Source organism: Phyllostomus discolor, chromosome 3 (assembly GCF_004126475.2).
Source record: "Phyllostomus discolor isolate MPI-MPIP mPhyDis1 chromosome 3, mPhyDis1.pri.v3, whole genome shotgun sequence".
Classification (NCBI taxonomy): domain Eukaryota; kingdom Metazoa; phylum Chordata; class Mammalia; order Chiroptera; family Phyllostomidae; genus Phyllostomus; species Phyllostomus discolor.
This window is the reverse complement of record NC_040905.2, coordinates 195,753,160-195,775,394: the sequence shown is the minus strand read 5'-3', so window position 1 is coordinate 195,775,394 and position 22,235 is coordinate 195,753,160. Positions and strand designations below refer to the sequence as shown.

The following is a 22,235-nucleotide window of genomic DNA, read 5'->3' as shown; positions in this document are numbered from 1 at the left end:
GCGTGATGCTGCCTGCACTGTTCATTGTGGTCCAGACGTCTCCTTTTCTAAAGTCCTCGTTGGCTTTTGGCAACATGCCGCTTATACTTCGATTTGTCCAAGATGTCTGTTCCCGTCTTCTCTAAAATCAGGCACATGTGTGCCTGGGATAGTCATGTATTTTGTAACAGTAACTTCTAACTAGATTAAGGCTTTTTTAAAAAAAATTAAATTTATTCTTGGGACTGTCTGTTCTTACAGTTGGTAGTGGTACATGAACATACTCTTCTAATTAAACACGTTTATTTTGGAAGGTGGGGCTTCTTCTCTTGCCCCTGCTCCTCGCCTCCCCCATGCTTTCTCCTCTCTCGAATGTACAGAAAAGTTGCAAGTGCAGTACCCAAGTAGTCAACTGAGAATGAATTGCTGGATCTGCCCCAATGCCCTCAAATACTTTATAGTGCATTTCCTGCAAACAAGGGTGTTCCCCCACATTGCCACCAAACCACCACCAGAATTAGGAAGTTAACATCTTTTTCTCACCATCAGCTAATTTTCGGATCCCATTCAAGTTTCCCCCAGATGTGTCAATAACAGCCTTTACAGTAAATGGCCCAGTCCAGGGCATTGCACTGTCCTGGTCACGTCTCCTGTTCGTCTCCTTTGTATGAAACCATTTCTCAGTTTTCTTCCTCTTTTATGATCTTGCCGTTTTGAAAGATTATAGGACAGTTATTTTGTAGAATGTCTTTCAGTTTGGGTTCGACCTATGTTTTGTTTTGATTGAGTTCAGATTTTGAAACTTTGGCAGACACGTCACAGAAGTGATGCCACGGTGCTCTCATTGCATGCTATCGGGTGGCACACAACGTTGGTTTGTCCCAGTCTCCGGGGGTGCTTACTTTGGTCACTGGGCTGTGGGGGTGTCCCCCAGACTTCTCCACTGGAAGGCTGCTCTTTTCCCCTTGTGGTCAGTAAGGAGTGTGGGGGGAAGGTATTTGAATTTATGTAAATATCCCATTTCTTGTCAAACTTTTATTAGTTTATATTAAAATGAACTCATGCATTCCTATTTTATTCAAAGGGTTGCAATTTGTTGTGTCATGAGTTTTTAAGCTCAAAAATTCTCATTTAGGCCAGGGGAACCTTCAAGCTAGTTTCCTTGGCCTTTTGACGTGTCCCTTCAGTTCTCCGAGCGCCGTCTTACTTTCTGGCACAAGATGCTCTGAGTCATCATGTACCTTTCTTGGCCCAGCTCTGGCAAAAGACATTCCTCCAAAGAGCCTGGTTTCTTTCAGGAGACAATGGCACTTAGAGACTGAGATCTCAGTGCTAGGACACTTGTTACTGGGGTGTCACTACCCCCGGGCCTCTCACTATGTACATGCACGTGCATACTCTTACGCCTATTTTCATCTCTATAGCTGTTGGAACCGTGACTCCATACCTCTCTCCCCGCCACCCCCGCCTTGGATGCCCCACACTCTCAGGCTCTGGCAAGTGCTCTGGGCTGCCTTCCCACAGGGACACCCTCCTGACCTCACGGGGTCTCTAGCACTCCCCATTGCGCTGCCCTTGTGTTGTTACAGATCTATATATGTGTATGTTGTATATTATATAGACATATATTCACTATAACAAATTATATTTGTTATATATTACATATATTTGTTATAACAAATATATATACTTGTTATATATTATATATTATATATTTGTTATAACAAATACATATATTTATTATATGTTATATATATTTGTTGTATATTATATATCTGTTAATATTTGTTTACATATAAATGAATATTAACAGTATGCAATATATTTACATATCTTATATTTTATATATATACATATATATATTAGTTAGTCATTCGATTTGCTTATAAGCCAGTGTTTTACATTCAAGGAAAATGTTCTTTAAATATTGTACTTAAAAACAATCTATACTATAGTGTTCTTATTATTATAAGACTCATGGTTTTTTTTAATAGTTCTTGAGGACCTACCTCAACAAAAACTGCACACATTTAAAACAACTTGATTTGTTTTGACATGTATACGTACCTTGGAAATCACCACCACAGGCAAGACGGTGAACGTATCAGCCACCTCTCAGACTTTCCCCTGTCCCTTTGAAGTCGTTCCCTTTCGTGGCCCTGGGCTTCCCTTCTGGTCCTGTCCGTGTAGATCCGTCTACATTTTCTACAGCTTCAGAGAGGTGGAATCATACAGTACATGCTTTATCTGGCTTCTTCCACGCAGTGTGTTTATTTTGACCCTGATGCATGCTGTTGTGGAAATGAACAGCTCATTTCTTTTTATTGCAGAGTAGTATTCCACAGAATGGGTATAAAACAATGTATCCATTCTTTTCTGAACCGACATGTGAGACGTTTCAGTTTTTGGCTTTAGAGATAAGCTACTATAAACGTTTGTGCCCAGCTGTCTGTGTCGACAGGTTTCTTTTCTCTTGAGTAAATACCTGGGCGTGAAAAGGCCTGGGTAGGATGGTAAGAATATGCTTAATTTTAAAGAAACTGCCCAACAGTTTCCCAGACCAGTCCCCTCTTGCATCCTCACAAGGGGGTGTGAGAGCTGCAGTTCCTTCGTGTCCTCACCAATGTTTGGTACGGCCAGCCTTTTACATTGCAGCTATTTCAGTTGATACATAGTGGCATTTCATTGTTTTAATTCATGTTTTCCTAACTGCTATTCCGTGCTTGTTTGCCCTGCCTGTGTTATCTTTGGTGAAGTACCTGAATCTTTGCCTAGTTGTAAAAATTGATTTGGTTTCTTAATGAAAGTTGACATTTTAAAAAAAAATACACTTTGGATACAGGTTCTTTATTAGATATATGCTTTGAAAGGATTTTCTCCCAGTGTGTGGCTTATTTTTTTCATTTACTTTACATTGCCTTTGGAAGAGCAGAAGAACTTTTGTTGAAGTCCGGTTTTTCTTTTCTTTTTTTTTTTTTAAAGATTTTATTTATTTATTTTTTTAGAGAGGGAAGGGAGGGAGAAAGAGAGAGAAACATCAATGTGCGGTTGCTGGGGGTCATGGCCTGCAACCCAGGCATGTACCCTGACTGGGAATCGAACCTGTGACACTTTGATTTGCAGCCCGAGCTCAATCCACTGAGCTATGCCAGCCAGAGCTGATGTCCGGTTTTTCAATGTGTTGTTTTATGACTTGTGTTCTTGCTGTCTTACAAGGTAACTTTGTTGAACTCAAGCCCAAGGAGAGTTTCTTCTATGTTGTCTTCTAGACATGTTATAGTTCTAAGTTTTATATTTAGGTCTGTGAGCCATTTAAGTACATTTTTGTACATGGTGTGTAAATATGAATTGTCCCCTCCACTCCCTGCCATGGAAATATCTAGTAGTTCCAACACAGTCTATTGAAAAGGCTCTTCTTTCTCCACTGCAGTCCTATCTATTTACCTGTGTCAAAATTAGTGATCCATGTAAGGGTTAGTCTACTTCTGAAATTTCTACTGTGGTTCATTAATCTACTTGTCTTTCTTTAGGCCCATACTATACCGTCTTTATCATTTATTATCCTTTTAATATCTGTGGGGTTGGAGTGACTGCCCCTCTTTCATTTCTAATATTAGTAATCCGTATCTTCTCTTTTCCCCTAACCACTCTGGTAAGAGGGTTAGCAATTGTATTGATTTTTCTAAAAAAACAGAAGCCAAACAAACAGTGCCCCTCCCCAAAAACAGCTTTTGGATTTCTCATTTTCTGCTTTCTATTTCATTGTGATCTATTTCTTTTTCTTCTGGATTTAATTTGACCATATTTTTCTAGTTTCTGATGGTAAAAGGAGACTTATTTTCTAATATAAGTGTTTAGTGCTATAATTTTTCTCATAGGGACTGCTTTAGTGGCATCCCATCGATTTTGCTGTTTTGTTTTTATTTTCATTCATTTCAAACTACTTAAACTTTCATTGAATTCATAGTACTTGCTAATTTCCTCCAGTTCCCTCTTTGATCTCTAAGGCATTTAGAGATCGGTTACTTTTCCTAGCGTTTGGTCATCTTCCAGAGCTTGTCCTGTTATTGATTTCTAATTTAATTCAGTTGTGGTCAGAGAACATACTTCATATGACTTGTAGCCTTTTAAATGTACTGAGACCTGTTTTATGGCTCAGAATATGCCCCATCATGTACAAGTTCATTTTGCCCTTAAGATGAATGTAGATTTCTGCTGCCAATGGGTTGAATGTTCTCAAAATGTCAGTTACACCGAGCGGGTTGATTGTGTCATTCAGGTCCTTTATATCCTTATTCATTTTCTGTTCTATGAATTAGTGACAGAGGAATATTGAATTCTCTGGCGGTGATCATAGATTCATCTATTGCCCCTGTCACCAGTTTTTACTTCGTGTGCTTTCAAATTTCCTTATTAGACGCGTGAGCTTTTAAGGATTGGTATGCCATCCTGACGAATCAACCCATTTATCAGCATGAAAGGACCTTTTATCCTTGGTAATATTTTTTTGCTTTAAAATCTATGCTGTCAGGTACTAATATAAGCATTCTAGTTTTATTTCGTTTAGTGTTGGCTCGGCGTAGTGTTTCCATCCTTTAACTTTGAAACTATTTGTGTCTTCATAGTCCAAGTATGGCTCTTGGAGGTAGCATATGGTTGGGTCTTGCTTTTTTTAAAAATCTGATCTGACAATCTCTGCCTTTTAATTGAGTTGTTTAGATCATCTACATTTAATATGCATGTGTGTGCTTTGCTATGGCTGTATATAAGTCTGTCATCTTGCTGTTTGTCTATTTGTCCTACCTATTCTCTGTTCATCTTCCTTTTTTTGTGTTTGGTATATTTTATTATTTTACCTACTTCTTGGAATATTAACTATAATCCTTTTGTTTTTCAGTGGTTCCTCCAGCATTTGTAGTAGGCCTTAATTTATTGTAGGCTATTTTTTTAATGATATTATACCTCTTTGTGAATAGTGTAACTTTCAACAGTATACTTATATTTCTCCCTCCTAGCTTTGTTTTCACTTTTGTAACAATCTGCATGTTGTTTTTGTCAATTCTTTTAAACAGCTTTATTGGAATATAATTTACATATGATTCAGCCACTTAAGGAGTATAATTCAGTGGTTTTAGAAATATATTCAGGGTTTTGCAACTATCACCACAATCAATTTTAGGAAATTTGTATCTTCCCAAAGGAAAATTTGTACCTGTTATCAGTCATTCCCTGTTTCTCCTCCCTCAAAACCCCAGCAAACACTAATCTACTCTTTTGGCTCATAGGTTTACGTGTCCTGGACATTTCATATAATTGGAGTCATTTGGGATCTTGTGAGTGGCTTCTTTCACTTAGCATAACATTGTTAAGGTTCATGCATGCTTGTAGCATTTATCATTCTTTCATTTCTCTTTATGGCCTAATATTCCATTGTTTGGAAATACCACATTTAATTTGTACCTATTCTTCAGCCACTACAAAATTGGACATTTGTATTATTTCTACTTTTTAGCTATTTTGAATAATGCTTTTATTAACAGTCTTGTGTAAGTTTTTGTGTAGACATGTATTTTTTTAAGATTTTATTTATTTATTTTTAGAGAGGGAAGGGAGGGGGAGAGAGAGAGAGAGAAACATCAATGTGCGGTTGCTGGGGGCTGTGGCCTGCAACTCAAGCATGTGCCCTGACTGGGAATCGAACCTGTGATGCTTTGGTTCGCAGCCCGTGCTCAGTCCACTAGCTACATCAGCTAGGTAGACATGTATTTTTTATTCTCTTGGATATAGATCTCTAAGAGTGGAATCTCTGGGTCATATGGAAACTCTGTTTACTATTTGGAGGGACTACCGGGATATTTTCACAGTGGCTGCACCATATCACATTACCACAAGCAGTGCATGAGGGTCCCATTTCTCCAAATCCTCACCAACACTTGTTGTCATCTTTTGGATTAGAGCCACCCTAGTGCGTGCGAAGTGGCGTGTCATTGCGGATTTGACTTTTGTTTCCCTAATGGCTAATGATGCGGAGTATCTTGTTATGTACTTATTGGTCGTTTGTATATATTTTTTTTGCGTAATGTCTGTTCCGATCTTTTCTCACTTTATAATTGGCTTTTTTTTTGTCTTTACTGTTGAGTTTTAAGAATACTTTTTATATTCTGGATATAGTTACTTTTTTAGATATATGACTTATAGATATTTCTTCCATTCTGTGAGTTGTCAATTATAATTTAAAAAGACATATAAGGCCCTGGCTGGCATAGCTCAGTGGATTGAGCACGGGCTGCAAACCAAAGCATTGCAGGTTCGATTCCCAGTCAGGGCACATGCCTGGGTTGTAGGCCATGGCCCCCAGCAACTGCACATTGATGTTTCTCTCTCTCTCTCTCTCTTTCTCTCTCTCTCCTCTCTTTTTCCCTCCCTTCCCTCTCTAAAAATAAATAAATAAAATCTTTAAAAAAAGACATATAAGAAAACTGTTTTTTACATATACTAATTTTATTACCATTTTTAGTGCTCTTCATTTCTTTGAGAAAATAATATATTTTCATCTGATTCAATTTTCCTTGTGTTTGATGGACTTCCTTTTAGACATTTCTTTCTTTCTTAAAGATTTTATTTATTTTTAGAAAGAGGGTAAGGGAGGGAAAAAGAGAGGGAGAGAAACATCAATGTCTGGTTGCTTCTCGTGTGCCACCTACTAGAGACCTGGCCCACAACCCAGGCATGTGCCCTGACTGGGAATCGAACTGGTGACCCTTTGGTTTGCAGGCCTGCAGTCAATCCACTGAGCTACACTAGCCAGGGCCCTTTTGGATGTTTCTTATAGTCTAAGGTCTGTTTATAATTCATTTGGTCATCGTTTTATGTTTGAAAACATTTTTGTTTTATTTTTATTTTTGGAAAACATTTTCCATGTTTATAGAATTCTAGACTGATATCATTATTCTTTCCTTTTACTTTAAAGATGTTTATCTCTGTCTTTTGCTTGCATTATTTTTTATGAGAAATCTGCTGTCTTCATTATCCTTGTTGCTCTCTGTGCCACAATTCTTTTTTTTATCTGGCAACTTTAAAGATTTCAGTGTCACTATTATGTTTTGATAAATTTGGTCATGATGTACCTTTCTGCACTTTTCTTTGTTTCTTGTACTTGTGGCTCATTAAGCTTATTGAAGTTTTGAATTTATAGTTTTTATTAAATTTTTAAACTTTGGCCTTTCTTTTTCTTCTTCTTTTTTTTAAAGATTTTATTTATTTATTTTTAGAGAGGGAAGGGAGGGAGAAAGAGAGAGAGAGAAACATCAATGTGCGGTTACTGGGGGTCATGGCCTGCAACCCAGGCATGTACCCTGACTGGGAATCGAACCTGCGACACTTTGGTTCACAGCCCACGCTCAATCCACTGAGCTATGCCAGCCAGGGCCTATTTTTCAAATATTTTTCTTTTTTCCTCTTTTCTTTGGGGATTCCAATGATATGTATATTAGTCTACTTGGAACTTTCCCACATTTCGCTGATGTTCTTTTATTTTCTCTCAGTGCTTCATTTTGCATAGTTTCTGTTTCTGTCACTTCGCTTTTCCCTGCTGCTTTGCCTGACAGGTAATCACTGATTGGATGCCAGCCTGTGAATTGTACCTTGTTGGATGCTGGGCTTTTCTATGTTCCTGTAAATATTCTCAAGTTTTGTTTTGAGTCATGGTTAATTACTTAGAAACAATTTACTCTTTTCGGGTTTTGCTTTTAAAATTTATTCTGTGGGATCAACTTAGTGTTTAGTCTAAGGCTAATTATTTTCCCACTACTGAGGCAACGTGCTTCTGAGTGTTCTACCCAACATCCTGTGAATTATGAGATTTTCCAGTCTCGCTGGTGGGAACAGAAACTGTTCGGATGGATGTTACTCAAGCCTCTAAGAGTTTTCTTGTGCGCCTTCTCTGATCATCAGTTCTCTGTGGAACACTCACTGTAGGCAAGACGGAGCTTTGGGATTTTCTGTCTTGTCGGTTCTCTCCTTAGCTATACTCTGCACTGTAGCTGTCTTGAGCTCCTTGGGCTCTCAGATCCGCCTCTTCAACTCAGTAAGTTCTCTGGATTCCACCTGACTCTCCCCTGGCCTGGCTCCTGTAGCAGGAAGCTGGAGCAATCATAGGGCTCGCCTCGTTCTTTTCCCTCTTCCTAGGGATCATTGTCCTTTGTTGCCCAATGTCCAGTATTTTGTATATTTTAATCTGCTTTTTTGGTTGTTTTAGTCAGGCAGCTACATCTGGTCCCTGTTATTCCATCTTAGCCCTACCAATTCTAAAATTAAAATTCCTGTACCACTTCAGTGCATAATATATGCATAAATATTATCTTTCTGTGTCTGTACATTTTCCTAAATGGGGAAGATATATAAATATTTACAAATTTCAATAGAATTTAATTTTTATTGGCTGTATAAAATTGAATTGCATGTAAACATAGTTTTAATAACTCAATTGGCAAGTACTGTATTATTAGATGTTTACATTCTTTCTAAAATTTCTGCTCATATATGATACCCTGTTAAGCATCACTGTTAAGCAAAATCTTTCCCCTTAATATTAATTCTTCCCACAGTGTAAATTCCTTCATATCCTCAGATTCAGCGTACGTTTTAGGATCTTGGTGCAACACACACACACACACACACACACACACACACACACACTGTAATCCAAAAAGATTTTAACAGTTGCATCAACACCAGAGATAAATTTGAGTGCCTATTTTTCTACATTGTGGCAAATACTTCTGAAAATTATTTTTCAAGCATAATTTTCCTTGTCGAGGTGCAGTTTTAAATCACTCTTCTTCAGTTTAAGCACTCAGAACTGGTTTTGCCTTCTACTCTTTACGTTTAAGCTATTCAGAATTGCTATTCAGAAATAACAGAGAACCTTTGCTATCACAAACTGTTATTTGGATCGCTTTTCTTATGACAGCCACAGGCATCTATATTCTGGATGGCTATCTTGACACTTTGCCCAGCTCCGTTTTCTCTCTTCCCTCTTTCTTTCCCCTTTAGCTCCACAGTATGTATTCATATTACCAGTATGTATCCACAGTATGTATTCATGCATTCATATTCATGTTACTCCTATTCTAGGCCATTTAGGAAATGCTTCTGAATTTAGAAATTTGCACTTGCTCTTAGCAGGAACTATCTCCCAAGACTCCTCCATCTGCAGTGGTTGGAAGAGTCTGGCTCAGCCTGGGGCTTGGTTGTAGAGGTCATAATCCGCCCCCCCCCCCCCCCGCCCCTGAAATCTATGGACCTCAAATACTCAGCTTGGCTCAGAGGATGGCTCTTCAAGCATTTCTCAGCAAAAATATATCCACCCTGTTCTTCAGGTATTTTCTCTCTTAAGTGGAACTCTTTCTTGATTTCCATTCATCTTTGCACTGCTCTGGGTCCCTATGCAAATAGGGTCATGGCTGCAGACACTCAGATGATCAAGAGTTTAGACACTGTGGGTCCTGGACGATAGAAACAGGGCAGTGGTGAGTCTGTCTCTTATCCAAAGTAGGGTTATTCTAATTGTCCCGCCATTCAAGAGGGTTTTCTCAATCCTTTTGTCTTCTGTTCCTTAATTCCCATTCCTTCTTTTCTTATTCTGGCCCTTTGGGATTGAGCACACTCAGTTCAGTTTTTTCTAACTCGGAAACCTGTAATTTCAACTCATTCCTGATCCACTAGTCCTCAGCTATAGATTTCCCCTGTTTTCTAGGCAATGTCACACAAAGCAGCTTAAGATTGAGACTGTACGGAGTAGTGCCAAGATATTCTCTGCCCTTGTAGTGACGTTTTTTACAATTCCTAGTTGTTTTGACAGTCAATGCAGTCTTAGAAATCAGGACAATGAGCTTATTTAAATCATTTTCAGCCAGTTTTATCAGTCTGTAGGATACTGGACTCTGAACTGACAAAATACATGTAAAATAGCATGATCATGATGCTTGAGTTTCTCCTGCAGGCAGCATGAGCAGGATGGGCGAGCTGTATTCCTCCCTCAAATGTATCAGCTGAGTGCCATGTAGAAAGAATGATGACTTTTAGGCCAAATGTAGGAGAAAAGTTCTGATGGAAAAGCTGGAGAAGCAGATGGAAAAACCGATCCTATGTGTGGCAAAGGAAAGATTTAAGAACATGAACTATATTGTCGTCTGTGAGTATATTGAAGCAAGGTCTTGGCTCTGGTGCTTTGAGGAAGAGAGGAAAGTTTCAGCTGCCCCAGGTAGAGATGCTATTTTAAAACAAAACATGAGGAAATGATTTGGTTTCTCAAGTACTTTTCTATTTTGTTTGTTCTAACTCCGCATGTCATGGATTTCTTCACCACTCACCCCACTGGTTTTATGGGGAGCGGTGGTGAGGATAGGATGCTCGGATAAAAAAGTGTAGTGTGGCTGTTCCTTTGTCACCCTTTCCCCCTCTTTCCCTTCCTTCTTTGGGTTTTTAAGCCTGAAATGATCATTTTATCGACTTCAGAAATACAGCAGTATTGATTGACTCCTTTTTCAAAAGGTGAAGAATTTTCTCCTTTTTCTTATGATTTCCTGCAGTTTTTATCTTAGATTATGAGAGTTTTTAATATATACATACACATTTATATGTAAATAAATATGTTTCAATTACACAGCTTTTCCTTTAATGGTTGTAAAAACTACTCTACCTATTCTTGCATTTGTGGTCACCATTATCAGCACAGCCGTCTGTGTTTCCATAGGCTGACAGGCCCTCTTGACAGGAGCACACTATGTTGGTTCGTCACGTGATTAGTTACCCTTTGTTGCTGAGTGGATTTTTCAGAATGAAGCACAACCTGACAACCTGGTATTCAATAGCGCCTTGTTCTCGCTGCTGTTGCAAGTAAAAGACAGCTTGGCCGAATGTATAATTAGTGAGTCTCTCGACATTTCTGACAAAACCTTGAACGTTACTCCTCTGTCGTATCAACTGTGGCCCCTCATATGATGGCTGTGTTGAGCTCAGTGTTTTTTCCCCTTAGGATTTGATTTTTCCCCACTTGACTTTTTGTGGGAATTCTTCTAACTCTTGAAGTTTAGTAACTTAAAAAATCCAGTTGTAGATCATGTATTTCATATCTTTCCTGGAATGTGGTGAGCTTTTTAAAAAAAAGTTGCGGTACTATAGACGAGGTCTGTCCAGAAAAGATCCAGCCACTGTTAATGTAACGAGAATAGTTTGCACAACATCGATGTAACCTGGCAGCCAAAGAGAGTGGACTGGAATGTGCGTGTGTGAACAATGACGACTTCCCTGTACTAGTCAGTGGGGGCAGTAGATGCCATTGAGTGAGCATGTGTACTGTGTGCCCATCACATTCAAAATGACTGAGTGAGTAGAGCAATGAATCTGCATCAAATTGTGCATTAAGCGAGTCTTTTTGCAACTGGCTGATTTTACTTAGCATAAACTATTTGGATGACTCTGAAGGCTGGAGCTATGGGCAGCTGGTGATTGGCAGCTTCATCACGACAGCTTACCTCGTGCTCATGTGTCATGTCTCGTGCTGAATTTTTTGGCGAAACAGTGAATCACCCCGGTGACTAATTCCCCGTACAGCTCAGATTTGGCACCCTGAGACTTCTGGCTTTTCCCAAAACTAAAATCGTCTTTGACAGGGAAGAGATTTCAGACTGTCATTGAGGTTCAGGAAACTACAATGGAGCAGCTGATGGTGGGTGATTCCAACAAAGGATTATGCAGTGTTTTGAACAGTGGAGGAGACGCTGGGAGCATTGTGTGAGGTCCCAGGGTGCCTACATTGAGGGGGACTGAGGTGTCATTTTCCTATGTACAATGTTTCTCGTATCTTCTTCAATACATGTCCCCATTTTTCCTAGCACATGGCTGGATACTTTCTGGACAGACTTCATGTATTACATAAAATCAACTATCTTAACCATCTTCAAATTCAGTTCTGTAAGATATATTCACATTATTGTGAAATGTCCCCAGAGCTCTTTTCATCTTGTGAAATTGAGGCTCTATACCCATTAAAAAACAACTCCCCATTCCCACTTCCCCCCAGCCACTGGAAACCACAATTCTACTTTCCATCTCTCTGAATTTGACTACTCTAGGTCTCATATATAAGTGGAATCACACATTTGTCTTTTCTCACTGACTTATTTCACTTAGCATAATGTCCTCATGGTTCATTCATATTGTAGCATGTGTGAGAATTTCCTCCCTCTTAAGGCTGAATAATATTCCATTGTATGTATATTCCACATATTGTTTATCCATTCATGGGTCCGTGGACACTTGGGTTGCTTCCACCTTTTGGTTATTGTGAGTAATGCTGTTCTCTTTGAGACTCTGCTTTCAATTCTTTGGGCTATTGACCCAGAAGTTTCCTGGATTACGTGATAATTCTATTTTTAATTATTTGCAGAACCATCACCCTTTTTTTCTATAGCAGCTGAACCATGTTATATTCCCACCAGCATCACATAACGGTTCCATGGTTTCCACATCGTTGCAACACTTATTTTTGTTTTTTATTTTGTATTTTTGGCAGTCCCTTGAATGGGTATGAGATAGTATCTTTTCATGATTTTGATTCCCAAATGCTTAATGGTGTTGACTATCTTGTTACGTGTGTTTTATGGCCATTGTATATCTTCTTTGGACAAATACATGTCTATTCAAGTATTTTGTCCATTTTTAAATTAGGTTGTTTGATTTTTGTTGTTCAGTTGTGTGTGTATATATATATATATTCTGGATATTAACTCCTTTTTGGAAATATGATTTGCAAATATTTTCTCTGCCTTTTCACTCTTGATTTGATGTCTTTGGATACACAGATGTTTTTAATTTTGATTTAATATATTTAATTTATTTTTTTCTTTTACTGGCTGTGCTGCACTGAGTTCTTTAAACCTACAAATTTAACGTCTTTTTAGAAAAGTTTACTTTCATTGTTAAATAACTTCTGTTCCATTTGTTTTCCTCAGGCGTGCCGATCATTCGCACACCGAGTCCCTCTGTTTCTGTGCTCTAGAGCCGTCGTTTCTGATCAATTCAGTGACGTCTGTGATTACGAGCACTGGTGATTTTTACTGAGCCAAACTTCCAGGACATCCGTGTGGCTACAGCGGTGGCCCTTCTGCCTGTTGTGGCTTTAAACTTTCTGTTTCAGCAGTGACAATATGTTTTTTAAACTTATTTTTTCTTTTATTTCTTTATCAAAGTTAGACATGTTTGTAATTTGAAGCATCGTGTAGCTGTTGGAGGCTTGCTGAGGAAAAGGAGTCTCCGCCCCTCCGTACCCTTTTATCTTTACCGCCGCTGCCACTTTCTGTTGTTTGGCTGCTTTGTTTGTGTGTGCAAGGCATGTCAAAGGTTTTTGTCTGCACTTTTTGGTATATCAGTTTGAAAATTGTATAGACTTTCCATGTGGAAGGTGTGCTGGACACATATTGCCATCCTCTACCATTTTGTCCCTAGTGAGGTCCTGATTTTGATTAGGCCTTTATTCGCCGTTAATGTGGCCGTGAGCTTGTTAATGGCTTTCATAGTTGAGTCACCTAGAATTCTAGGGATCGTCTTCCTTCTGCGCAATTTTTGTCCTCTTTTAAATTAATCAGTCCCTTTATGTTTGCTTAGTTCTCTACGTGCTTATTACTCATTCGTCCCAAACTCCCTGTCAGTTCTAGAAATCTGAGCTTAAGATGTACATCTAGGGGCACAGTTACTCTGTCAAGGCCTCTGTGACTCTTCCTACCTGGCATCCATGGGTCTCCTTTCACAGTTACACCAGGAATTCCCTTTGTTTTTCTCCCGTATTGGCTTCCTGTTCCTGTATCACATACCTTCCTTTTTCTGTTTTCCTCCCTGTTTTGCTGAATAGAGTTCTAGGTTGTAAATCACTTTCCTCATTGCTCTGTTGTCTTCTGGCTTCTAGGCTGCTGTTGAGAAGTCAAAAGATTGATTCCTAGCCCTTCGTGTATGAGCCCCTCCCCATGCACACTTTCTGACAGCTTATTGGACTTTTAAAAATCTCTAGTGTAAAAACAGAACCTCACAATGGTGTGCTTTATGTAGGTGCATTAAAATAATTGAGGTGGGCAGGTAGGCACTTAGTAGGCCCTTCCATTCAATAAACTTAGGACTTTCCCATTTTAGAAACTGTTTTGAGTTAGTTATTTCATTTCCCCTCCTTTTATTTCCTTATTCTTTAATTCTGGAATTGCTTTGATTTGGCTACTAGGTCTCCTGGACTAGTCCCCTAGCTTTTTCACTTTGTTTTTTTGTTTTACATTTTGGATTTTTACATTTGGATCTTTACATTCCAGTCCTTCTACTGGATTTCCAATGACTAAGTTTTAAGCATTTTGTTTTTGTTTCAATGGGTCAATGTCTTCTTCCTGATGTTTCTATATTTAAATCTTTTCATCTGTTCAGATTCCAGAGAGAGGAATCTGCCAGCCTCAGGCCTGAGATGATAGAAGGTTGGCTTCAGATGCTATTTAGCTCCAGTAGGGACAAGAGACAGTAGGAAAGCTAAGCTATAGCTCTGTCCTTCCTGTACCTCATTGTTTTATTCTCCCAGGTTTGGGGTTCAGTTCACAGTTTTTTTTCTTTTTGTCAGACCATAGAGCTCTCTGCAGTCAACTTGAAGTCTATTTTTTTTTTCATATTGGATGTAAATGTTTCTGTATGTGTACAGCACTTGACTAGAATTTTGAGGGTAAATGTATCAGTTTTAGCATCGATGGCTTCCTCCTTCCTCCTTTGTACTCTGTGTTGCTCTATTCTGTCTTTGGGATGGCAGCTTTAAAGTCTTTGCTCGCGCAGCTCCCTCTAAGCTCCGGTTTATCTTCTGCTTCAGTAATACCATTTCCTGCTTTATTTTTTAATTCTGTTTTCTGCTTTATCAACTGCCTTTATTTAAGTTCATAACTCAGGGTTTTTTTTTTTCTTTTTTTTGGTTAATGCAGACTCATTTCTGATCTTATATATATGTTTTTTAAGATTTTATGTACTTCTTCTTCTTATTATTATTATTTTTGCCCGGGCTGATGTGGCTCAGTGGATTGAGCACTGGCCTGTGAACCAAAGGGTTGCGGGTTCGATTCCCATTCAGGGCACATGCCTGGGTTGTGGGCTAGATCCCCAGTAGGGGGCATGTGAGATGCAACCAGACATTGATGTTTCTGTCCCACCCTGTCCCTCTCTGTAAAAATAAATAAGTAAAATCTTTTTTAAAAGCTTTTATTTAATAAAATAAAAAATGTAATAAAATCTTCTTTAAAAGATTTTATTTACTTAAAGTAAATAAAATGTACTTAATAGATTAAAAAAAATAAAGATTTACTTAAAATCAGGCCCTGGCTGGCGTAGCTCAGTGGATTGAGCACGGGCTGGGAACCAAAGTGTCCCAGGTTCGATTCCCAGCCAGGGTACCTTCCTGGGTTGCAGGCCATAACCCCCAGCAACCGCACATTGATGTTTCTCTCTCTCTCTCACTCCCTTCCCTCTCTAAAAAAAATAAATGAATAAAATCTTTTAAAAAAAAGATTTACTTAAAATCTTTTTCAAAAATATTTTATTTACTTATTTTTAGAGAGAGGGGACGGGAGGGACAAAGAGAGTGAGAGAAACATCGATGTGAGAGAGAAATATCGATTGGTTGCCCCTTGCACGTGCCCCAACTGGGAACCGGCCTGCAACCCAGGAATGTGCCCTGACCAGGAATCAAACCAGCAACCTTTTACTTTGTGGGACAATACCCAACCAGCTGAGCCATGCCAACCAGGGTGATCTCATATATTTTTTAAGTTCTCTTTTATGTGGTACACCTATTTCTTACATAAATATTTGCTCTGATTCTAGAGTCTTCCCTTCTCTGGAACCATAATATTTTTCATTTGCCTAGTGAATTTGGAATTTTCTCCGTTGCTTATCCTTCGAGAGGAAAGTCTACACATATTCAGTGTTGGGTATGGCCCTGTGTTCTTTCAAGAGACTGAAATGAGTCACTGTTTGACTCAAGTCCAGATGAAGGAAAGGGGTTAGATTTATAGGAGATTAATTTGCACATTAGAAATTCATCTTCCTGTAAGACCTGGGGAAGGAGCTAGCATCTGCTGCAAGAGTCATCAAAATGAAGTTTGGCTCAGGACCAGAGACTTCCTTTTAGGTACTTGGTGTGGTACACCCGGGAAGGTTATTGTCCCTTGGCATGGCTGCCCGGATCCGAAGCCAGCTGGTAGTGGTTTTTATTGCCCCCACGTGTTTTCTTGTGCAGTCACATGGCCACATGTAAATTAGAAATAAATACAGCCAGAGGTTGCTTGCTCAGTTGGAGCCAGGAACCCCTTTTAAGGAAGGAGTATATTTTAAATGTACTCCAGCTCTCCCTGGCTTTGTTCCTTGCAGTCCTCGTCTCGCTGAACTAGGAGTATCAGTGTGGCCCTGCTGGGGTCTCATTTGCTGACGTTCTGCCCGTGCACTTGCAGCGTCACATGAAGGCAATGTTGTGCCTTAGTATTTCTGTCAGCTTCCCGTGTTGATTTTTCCTATATGCACGTGTGGGCGAAAGTAGCTTTACAGTTATGAATATGCAAAAGAGTTTATTCTTCTATTATATGTTGTTCCATACTAAGAACTGTACACCTCCTTTTACCCCCTCCTGTGTTTCTGGAAGTTTAAGCAATAGTTGGGATTCCATCTTTGGCTTGTAGGGGTGATTCAGGATATTTCCTATTCTTATTTCTCTGGTAATCTGGTACCGAGGAATGAGCCTATGTAGCTTTCTTATTTGTAAGTTGTATTTTACATATCCACTTTGAATTGCAAGGAGGGTTATTGAGGTGAATCATATCCAATGACAAGAGGGGAATGAATAAATGGATGAGGAAATAAGTAGGTGACAAAGCTCACCTTTGCAAATGAGAGGCCTTAGAGGTAGTTTTGTGGCTTTGCAAAGGGACAAGATGCCTAGAATAGAAATTGGAGACCACTAGAGAAGAAGGGAAGGGGATGACGGGAATGATCCAAGGGAAGTTAGGGTTAGTGGGGCCAACCCACACTGCCTTGTGGTTTCCTGTAGCTGGAGCACAGCCTTGGAGCTCAAGCAAAGGAAATGGAGAGTTAGGTTGGTGACGGATAGGAAGAATGGCAGGACGAGTTTCCAGGTACTTGGAAGAGTTCAAGAGGGATGTAGTTCTTTAAAAATTCAGTGCAACCCCTGTCTGGCATAGCTCAGTGGATTGAGCACAGGCTAAAGTGTCGCAGGTTCGATTCCCAGTCAGGGTACATGCCTGGGTTGCAGGCCATGACCCCCAGCAACCGCACATTTTCTCTCTCTCTATCTCCCTCCCTTCCCTCTCTAAAAATAAATAAATAAAATCTTTAAAAAAACAAGAAAAAAAACTCAGTGCAACTCTGTAGTGGACAGTTTGAGGCTCTTGGAGAGCAGGGGACTAGTACATCAAAGGGAACCAGCTTGCCTAGCTGGAGACCAAGCAGCAGTGTTACTCAGGATACTTAGTAATCCTGAGGATTACTTAGGCTATTGTCTTTTTGCCATTGAGTCTAGTTCTCCCATGATTTGTTCAGTTTTGTAAATAAGTTGGGAAGTAAATAGGTTTCATAAGTGTAGTTTTAAGACCACTTCCAAGAGAGAGCTGATTTATACCCTTTGAGGTAACATTGCTTAGAGCTTGTGTTTTCAGACTTAAACAACCGTACACCATCGTATAAAGGGCTCCTATAATCTTCTTATATTATTAGGTTCAACAAAAACCTCAAAACTAGATACTTCTTAAGTACTTTAGGGAAAGGTAGTTCATCTTCCTTATTTTCTTTTTGAAGAAGTGGAACTAATCATCTGTACTATCTATTATATATCTCAAGGATGTGTAACATAAATCAACACTAGGGGCATGTCATTGAAATTTTATGTAGATGAGGGCAACACCGGCATTTCTGTTTCAGGGTTTGGGGAGAACAGCTAATTCTGCGGGACCCCTGATTTTGTCCGGCTTTCTTCGGGGCTACCTGCAGTCTGTGCTTAACAAGCCTCCAAGCACCTCCGCTTAATTTTCGTTCCCTTGAAGGGTTAGTCTATAGGGCCCTGGCATGGGTCCTGGTTCAGATCTCAGCTCCCTCATTTCCTGGCTGTTGTGACCTTGGGTATGTTGCACAGCCTTTCCAAGCCTCAGGCTCCCCGTGTATGAAGTGAGTTTAACAATGTTGGCCTTAAACTGTCTGTGAAATGACCACTCCAGTGCTCAGCATCTAGCAGGGTCTCAAGAGATCCCAGTGCCCCACCTCTCCCTCTTTTGTTATCAGCAGTGACGCCATGTGGTATATCTGTCACCTTGATTTCTACATCGCTTTCCTGACTCCTGGCCAGGTGCCCAGGATGCACCTTTTGGGTAACTCTTTGTACTCTGAATACAGGGGGCGGCAAAAGTAGGTTTACAGCTGCGAGTACATGAAACGGAGATTTTTTTCTTGTATTATCATTTATTAATCATTGCATTTTCCATACGAACAACTGTAAATCTACCTTTGCCCCACCCTATACGAAGGTTATATTGCTGAATGACTGAGCTTGGCAGAAGTGATAGATATTGAATCTGAGCACACAGGGTGAGTCTTTAAGAGTGGAATCTCACCTGCTTGTTGCATATTTTGGTTGTCATGTGTACGACCATCTGTGTACCCTACCCTACCTAGGATGGAGCAGGGTAATGTGAATTATAAACACATGATAAGAAGGAAAGAGGAAAATAAAGAAGTTGAGGTGGGAACAGAATGATGGCAGGAGCAAGTTCAGCATGAAACAGTGCACCTTGGGGCCCTGTCATTTTCTCAGAGTCCACTGCACGCTGCGGCGGCCATTGTGAGGGGGGAAGGACAATCCAACACACATGTCCCCACCGTTCGTTCTGCTGGGCTGTTCATTTCAGTCCACGGTGCGATAAACACTAGGTCTCCCCCAACCCCCAAACTGTATCTAAGGAGAACATCCATGCTTTCGCAGGGCACCTATGAATTTTGTGTTGACTGTTACACCAAAACACCTTGACAGCTTTACTTCTTATTTCTTAATAAACATTGTTATTCTAGGAGAGGGAAGCAAGTAGGAAGGAGGGTGCCACAGTTCTAAACATTTTAAACCTAAGCAGGGGTGTCCAACCTTTGGGTGTCTCTGGGCCACACTGGAAGAAGAAGAGTTGCCTTGGGCCACACATTAAACACACAAACAGGAATGAAAACTGATCAGCAAAAAAAGGTTTCAAGTAAATTTATGATTTTGTCTTGGGCTGCATCCATGGCTGTCCTGAGCCGCAGGTTGGACACCCCTGAAACAATGGAAACTACAGTGTGAGGGGGAATACCTAAAAACAGGATGCAAATCAAAATGTGAAGTTCATAGTTGCTGCCAGACCTAGATTATTTCTTAGGAAAATGTTCTGAGGTCATGTGACTTGCTCAGCATCATCCAGCTAATACAGGGTCATGCCAGTGGATGTGGGGCCAGAAGACTTGGATTAAGCATCCAGCTTCCTGTTACTACTGCTCAAAACTTGAATCTTGTGATCCTAGTTCATTGCTTTCATTATTATTAAAAATATTAATAATTTAAAAGTACTCAGATATCATCTTGCATGCTGGTGAAATTAGAAAGCATATTTATAGATAAAAGCTTCCTGAAGACAGGGGGTGGGTCACTTTTATTCATTATACCCTCAATTCACTGTAAATGCTCAACAAATAGCTTTTGAATAAAAGGCTTTTGTTAGGTGGTATGAAAACAGCCTAAAAATAAAAAAAATTCTTAAAGTAGAAGAATTTTTGAAAAGATTTTATTTGTAGAGAGAGGGGAAGGCAGGGAGAAATAGAAGAAGAGAAAGATCAGTGTGTGGTTGCCTCTTATGTGCCCCCTACTAGGGATCTAGCCCACAACCCTTGTGCTCTGACTGGGAATCGAACTGGTGACCCTTTGCTTCGCAGTTGGGCACTCAATCCACTAAGCCACACCAGCCAAGGCAAAATAGAAGAATTTAAAAAAATTCTTTTTTATAGTGAGGGACAACTTAATGATTTAAGCATTAATGCAGCATATTTGTGCACAATTCAATAATGTTTATTACACCTGAACACTGGTGAAAAAAATGTTCTCTTCTGGACTAAATTGCAACATGAAAACAATGACAATCTTTTGGCAGAATTTGGGCCATGCTTAACTGGAGGGAATTTAACATATTAATAATGAAAGGTTTAGTTATATTTTGTGCTTATCAAGCATCCTCTCTTTGAGGATGTCAGGGGATTTTAAAAATGTACTTTTCAGCCCTGGCTGGCATAGCTCAGTGGTTTGAGCCCGGGCTGCGAACCAAAGCATCGCCGGTTCGATTCCCAGTCAGGACACATGCCTGGGTTGCAGGCCATGTCCCCCAGCATCCGCACATTGATGTTTCTCTCTCTCTCTCTTTCTCCCTCCCTTTTCTCTCTAAAAATAAATAAATAAAATCTTAAAAAAGAAAACCATTACCTTCTTTAAAAAAATGTACTTTTCTTCATACACCTCCTCCCCCAGTACCTGACTCATCCCTGTGACTGACTCCTGTAACTTTAGGGTGCTTTGCCTTTCTTTAACCTTGAAAGTGGTAACTACGTTACTGGAGGAAACGGAACAGTTCATGTTCTTCTGTTTCCCACTGGACCGAAATGGTTGTTGCTCTTGAGCTGGTTCTGCCATTAACCAAATGTATGACTTTAGTCCCTTCCCTCCTCCAGCCCTCAGTGTTTTCATCTGCTAATGGGCAGGGATGATCTCTCTGACACCTGAGGGTATTATTCTCTTCACCCCTTTGTATATACACTCTCAGTCCTCAATTGTACGTCACTCAATTTCCTTATTGCTTAAAGACAGGATGGCTTCTCACCCTGGCCCTTCTCCCCAACTTCACAACTGCCTTCCCCAAATATCTAGCTAGCCTGCAGAGTTGGATTCAGACTTACGGAAATACACCAACTTAACTTGATTTGGAGGCAAGGCACACAAATCTTGACGATGAGATGTTAGATTCTCTCTCCTGGTTTCCTCTTTCTATTAAAGGTAGTAGTTGGCATTCAGTATCAGGGATATTTGCTGCCTCTGGCAAATGGCACTCCACTCCCATGTGGCGGTCCTCTTAGGCTAACTGTGGGTTCTCCTGTTCTTTTCCAGGTGCACAGCTTTTCCTAGCATGACTACGATCTGATCAGCAACCACGAGAGTTTGACTCCTGTGTCTGGCGCCGTAGTGCTGGGGCCCGGTCACTGCCCACAACCGCAGAGCCGCCATGGCCGCTGCCTCTACTGCCTCCCCTGTAATTTCACAGCCCCAGGTAAGTGATTCCAGCCATCACAGGTTTGAGCTAATCATAGTTTTCCGAATATTGACATGGAGCTTCGGAAAGTGTGTTTGACTCTGGGGATCACGTATATCGTAATTACAATTTGGTGGATATTTGGATACTAGCGCTTCTGTGAGCGAGGCGCTGTTTTGTTCAAGGAGCAGCTGGAACAATGCGCAAGTGATTCCAGGGAGCTGATCCCTGTCTGTAGGGGCCGTGGTTTCCAGTGCTGAGGCTGTTTGGCTGTTACTGGAGGCATCCAATTCCAAATCAAGCCAGTCTGAAGTGCATCCTGCTGCTTTTCCTTTCTTGTTTTTTTTTTCAGGGTTTAATGAAATTTCTCAGAACAGATGTAATCTTACAACAAGTTTTCTGACTGCTGTCTCATTGTTCTCCTCCTATACTCATTACTATTATTTTGCCAAGTAGGTGTAGTAACTTAGAGAAGAAAATGCAATTCTAGAAACGTCTGAACAGTAATATGAGCTAGCTTTTCTGTCCAGTGAAGAACAGTAATACGGCAGGAACACTGCCATTGTTCAGGTTACTTCACCATCTGATCTGTCCGGGCACTAACCGGACTCGGTCAGTTTCAGCAGGCAGAGGGTCTCCATGGGGAGGGAACCTTTGGAGTCGTTAGGCCTGGATTCACATCCTGATATTACTGGATGAGGAGGCTGAGTCCTGCTGACCTCGCTCAGCTTCAATTTCTTCTGTGATCACACTTCACAGGATGGCTTTATGGTTTAAATGCCAGAATACATACAGAACACGTAGTAGGTACGCAGTAGTTTCCTGTTTGCTCTTCCTTCATCTCCTCCTCCTTCTAGAGTGTGA

General features: G+C 40.2%; 1 protein-coding gene across 3 annotated transcripts in view; it reads left to right on the top strand.

Moving 5' to 3' along the window:
• Nucleotides 1-22,235, top strand: part of LPAR1 (lysophosphatidic acid receptor 1) — a 136,774-nt gene that overhangs the window by 41,494 nt on the left and 73,045 nt on the right. For all 3 annotated transcript variants that reach the window (XM_036022044.1, XM_036022043.1, XM_028520110.2), the window contains exon 2: nucleotides 21,230-21,389. In XM_036022044.1, coding sequence (XP_035877937.1) covers nucleotides 21,345-21,389 — 45 coding nt within the window. In that variant the 5' untranslated portion in view covers nucleotides 21,230-21,344. The remainder of the gene's footprint in view (nucleotides 1-21,229; nucleotides 21,390-22,235) is intronic.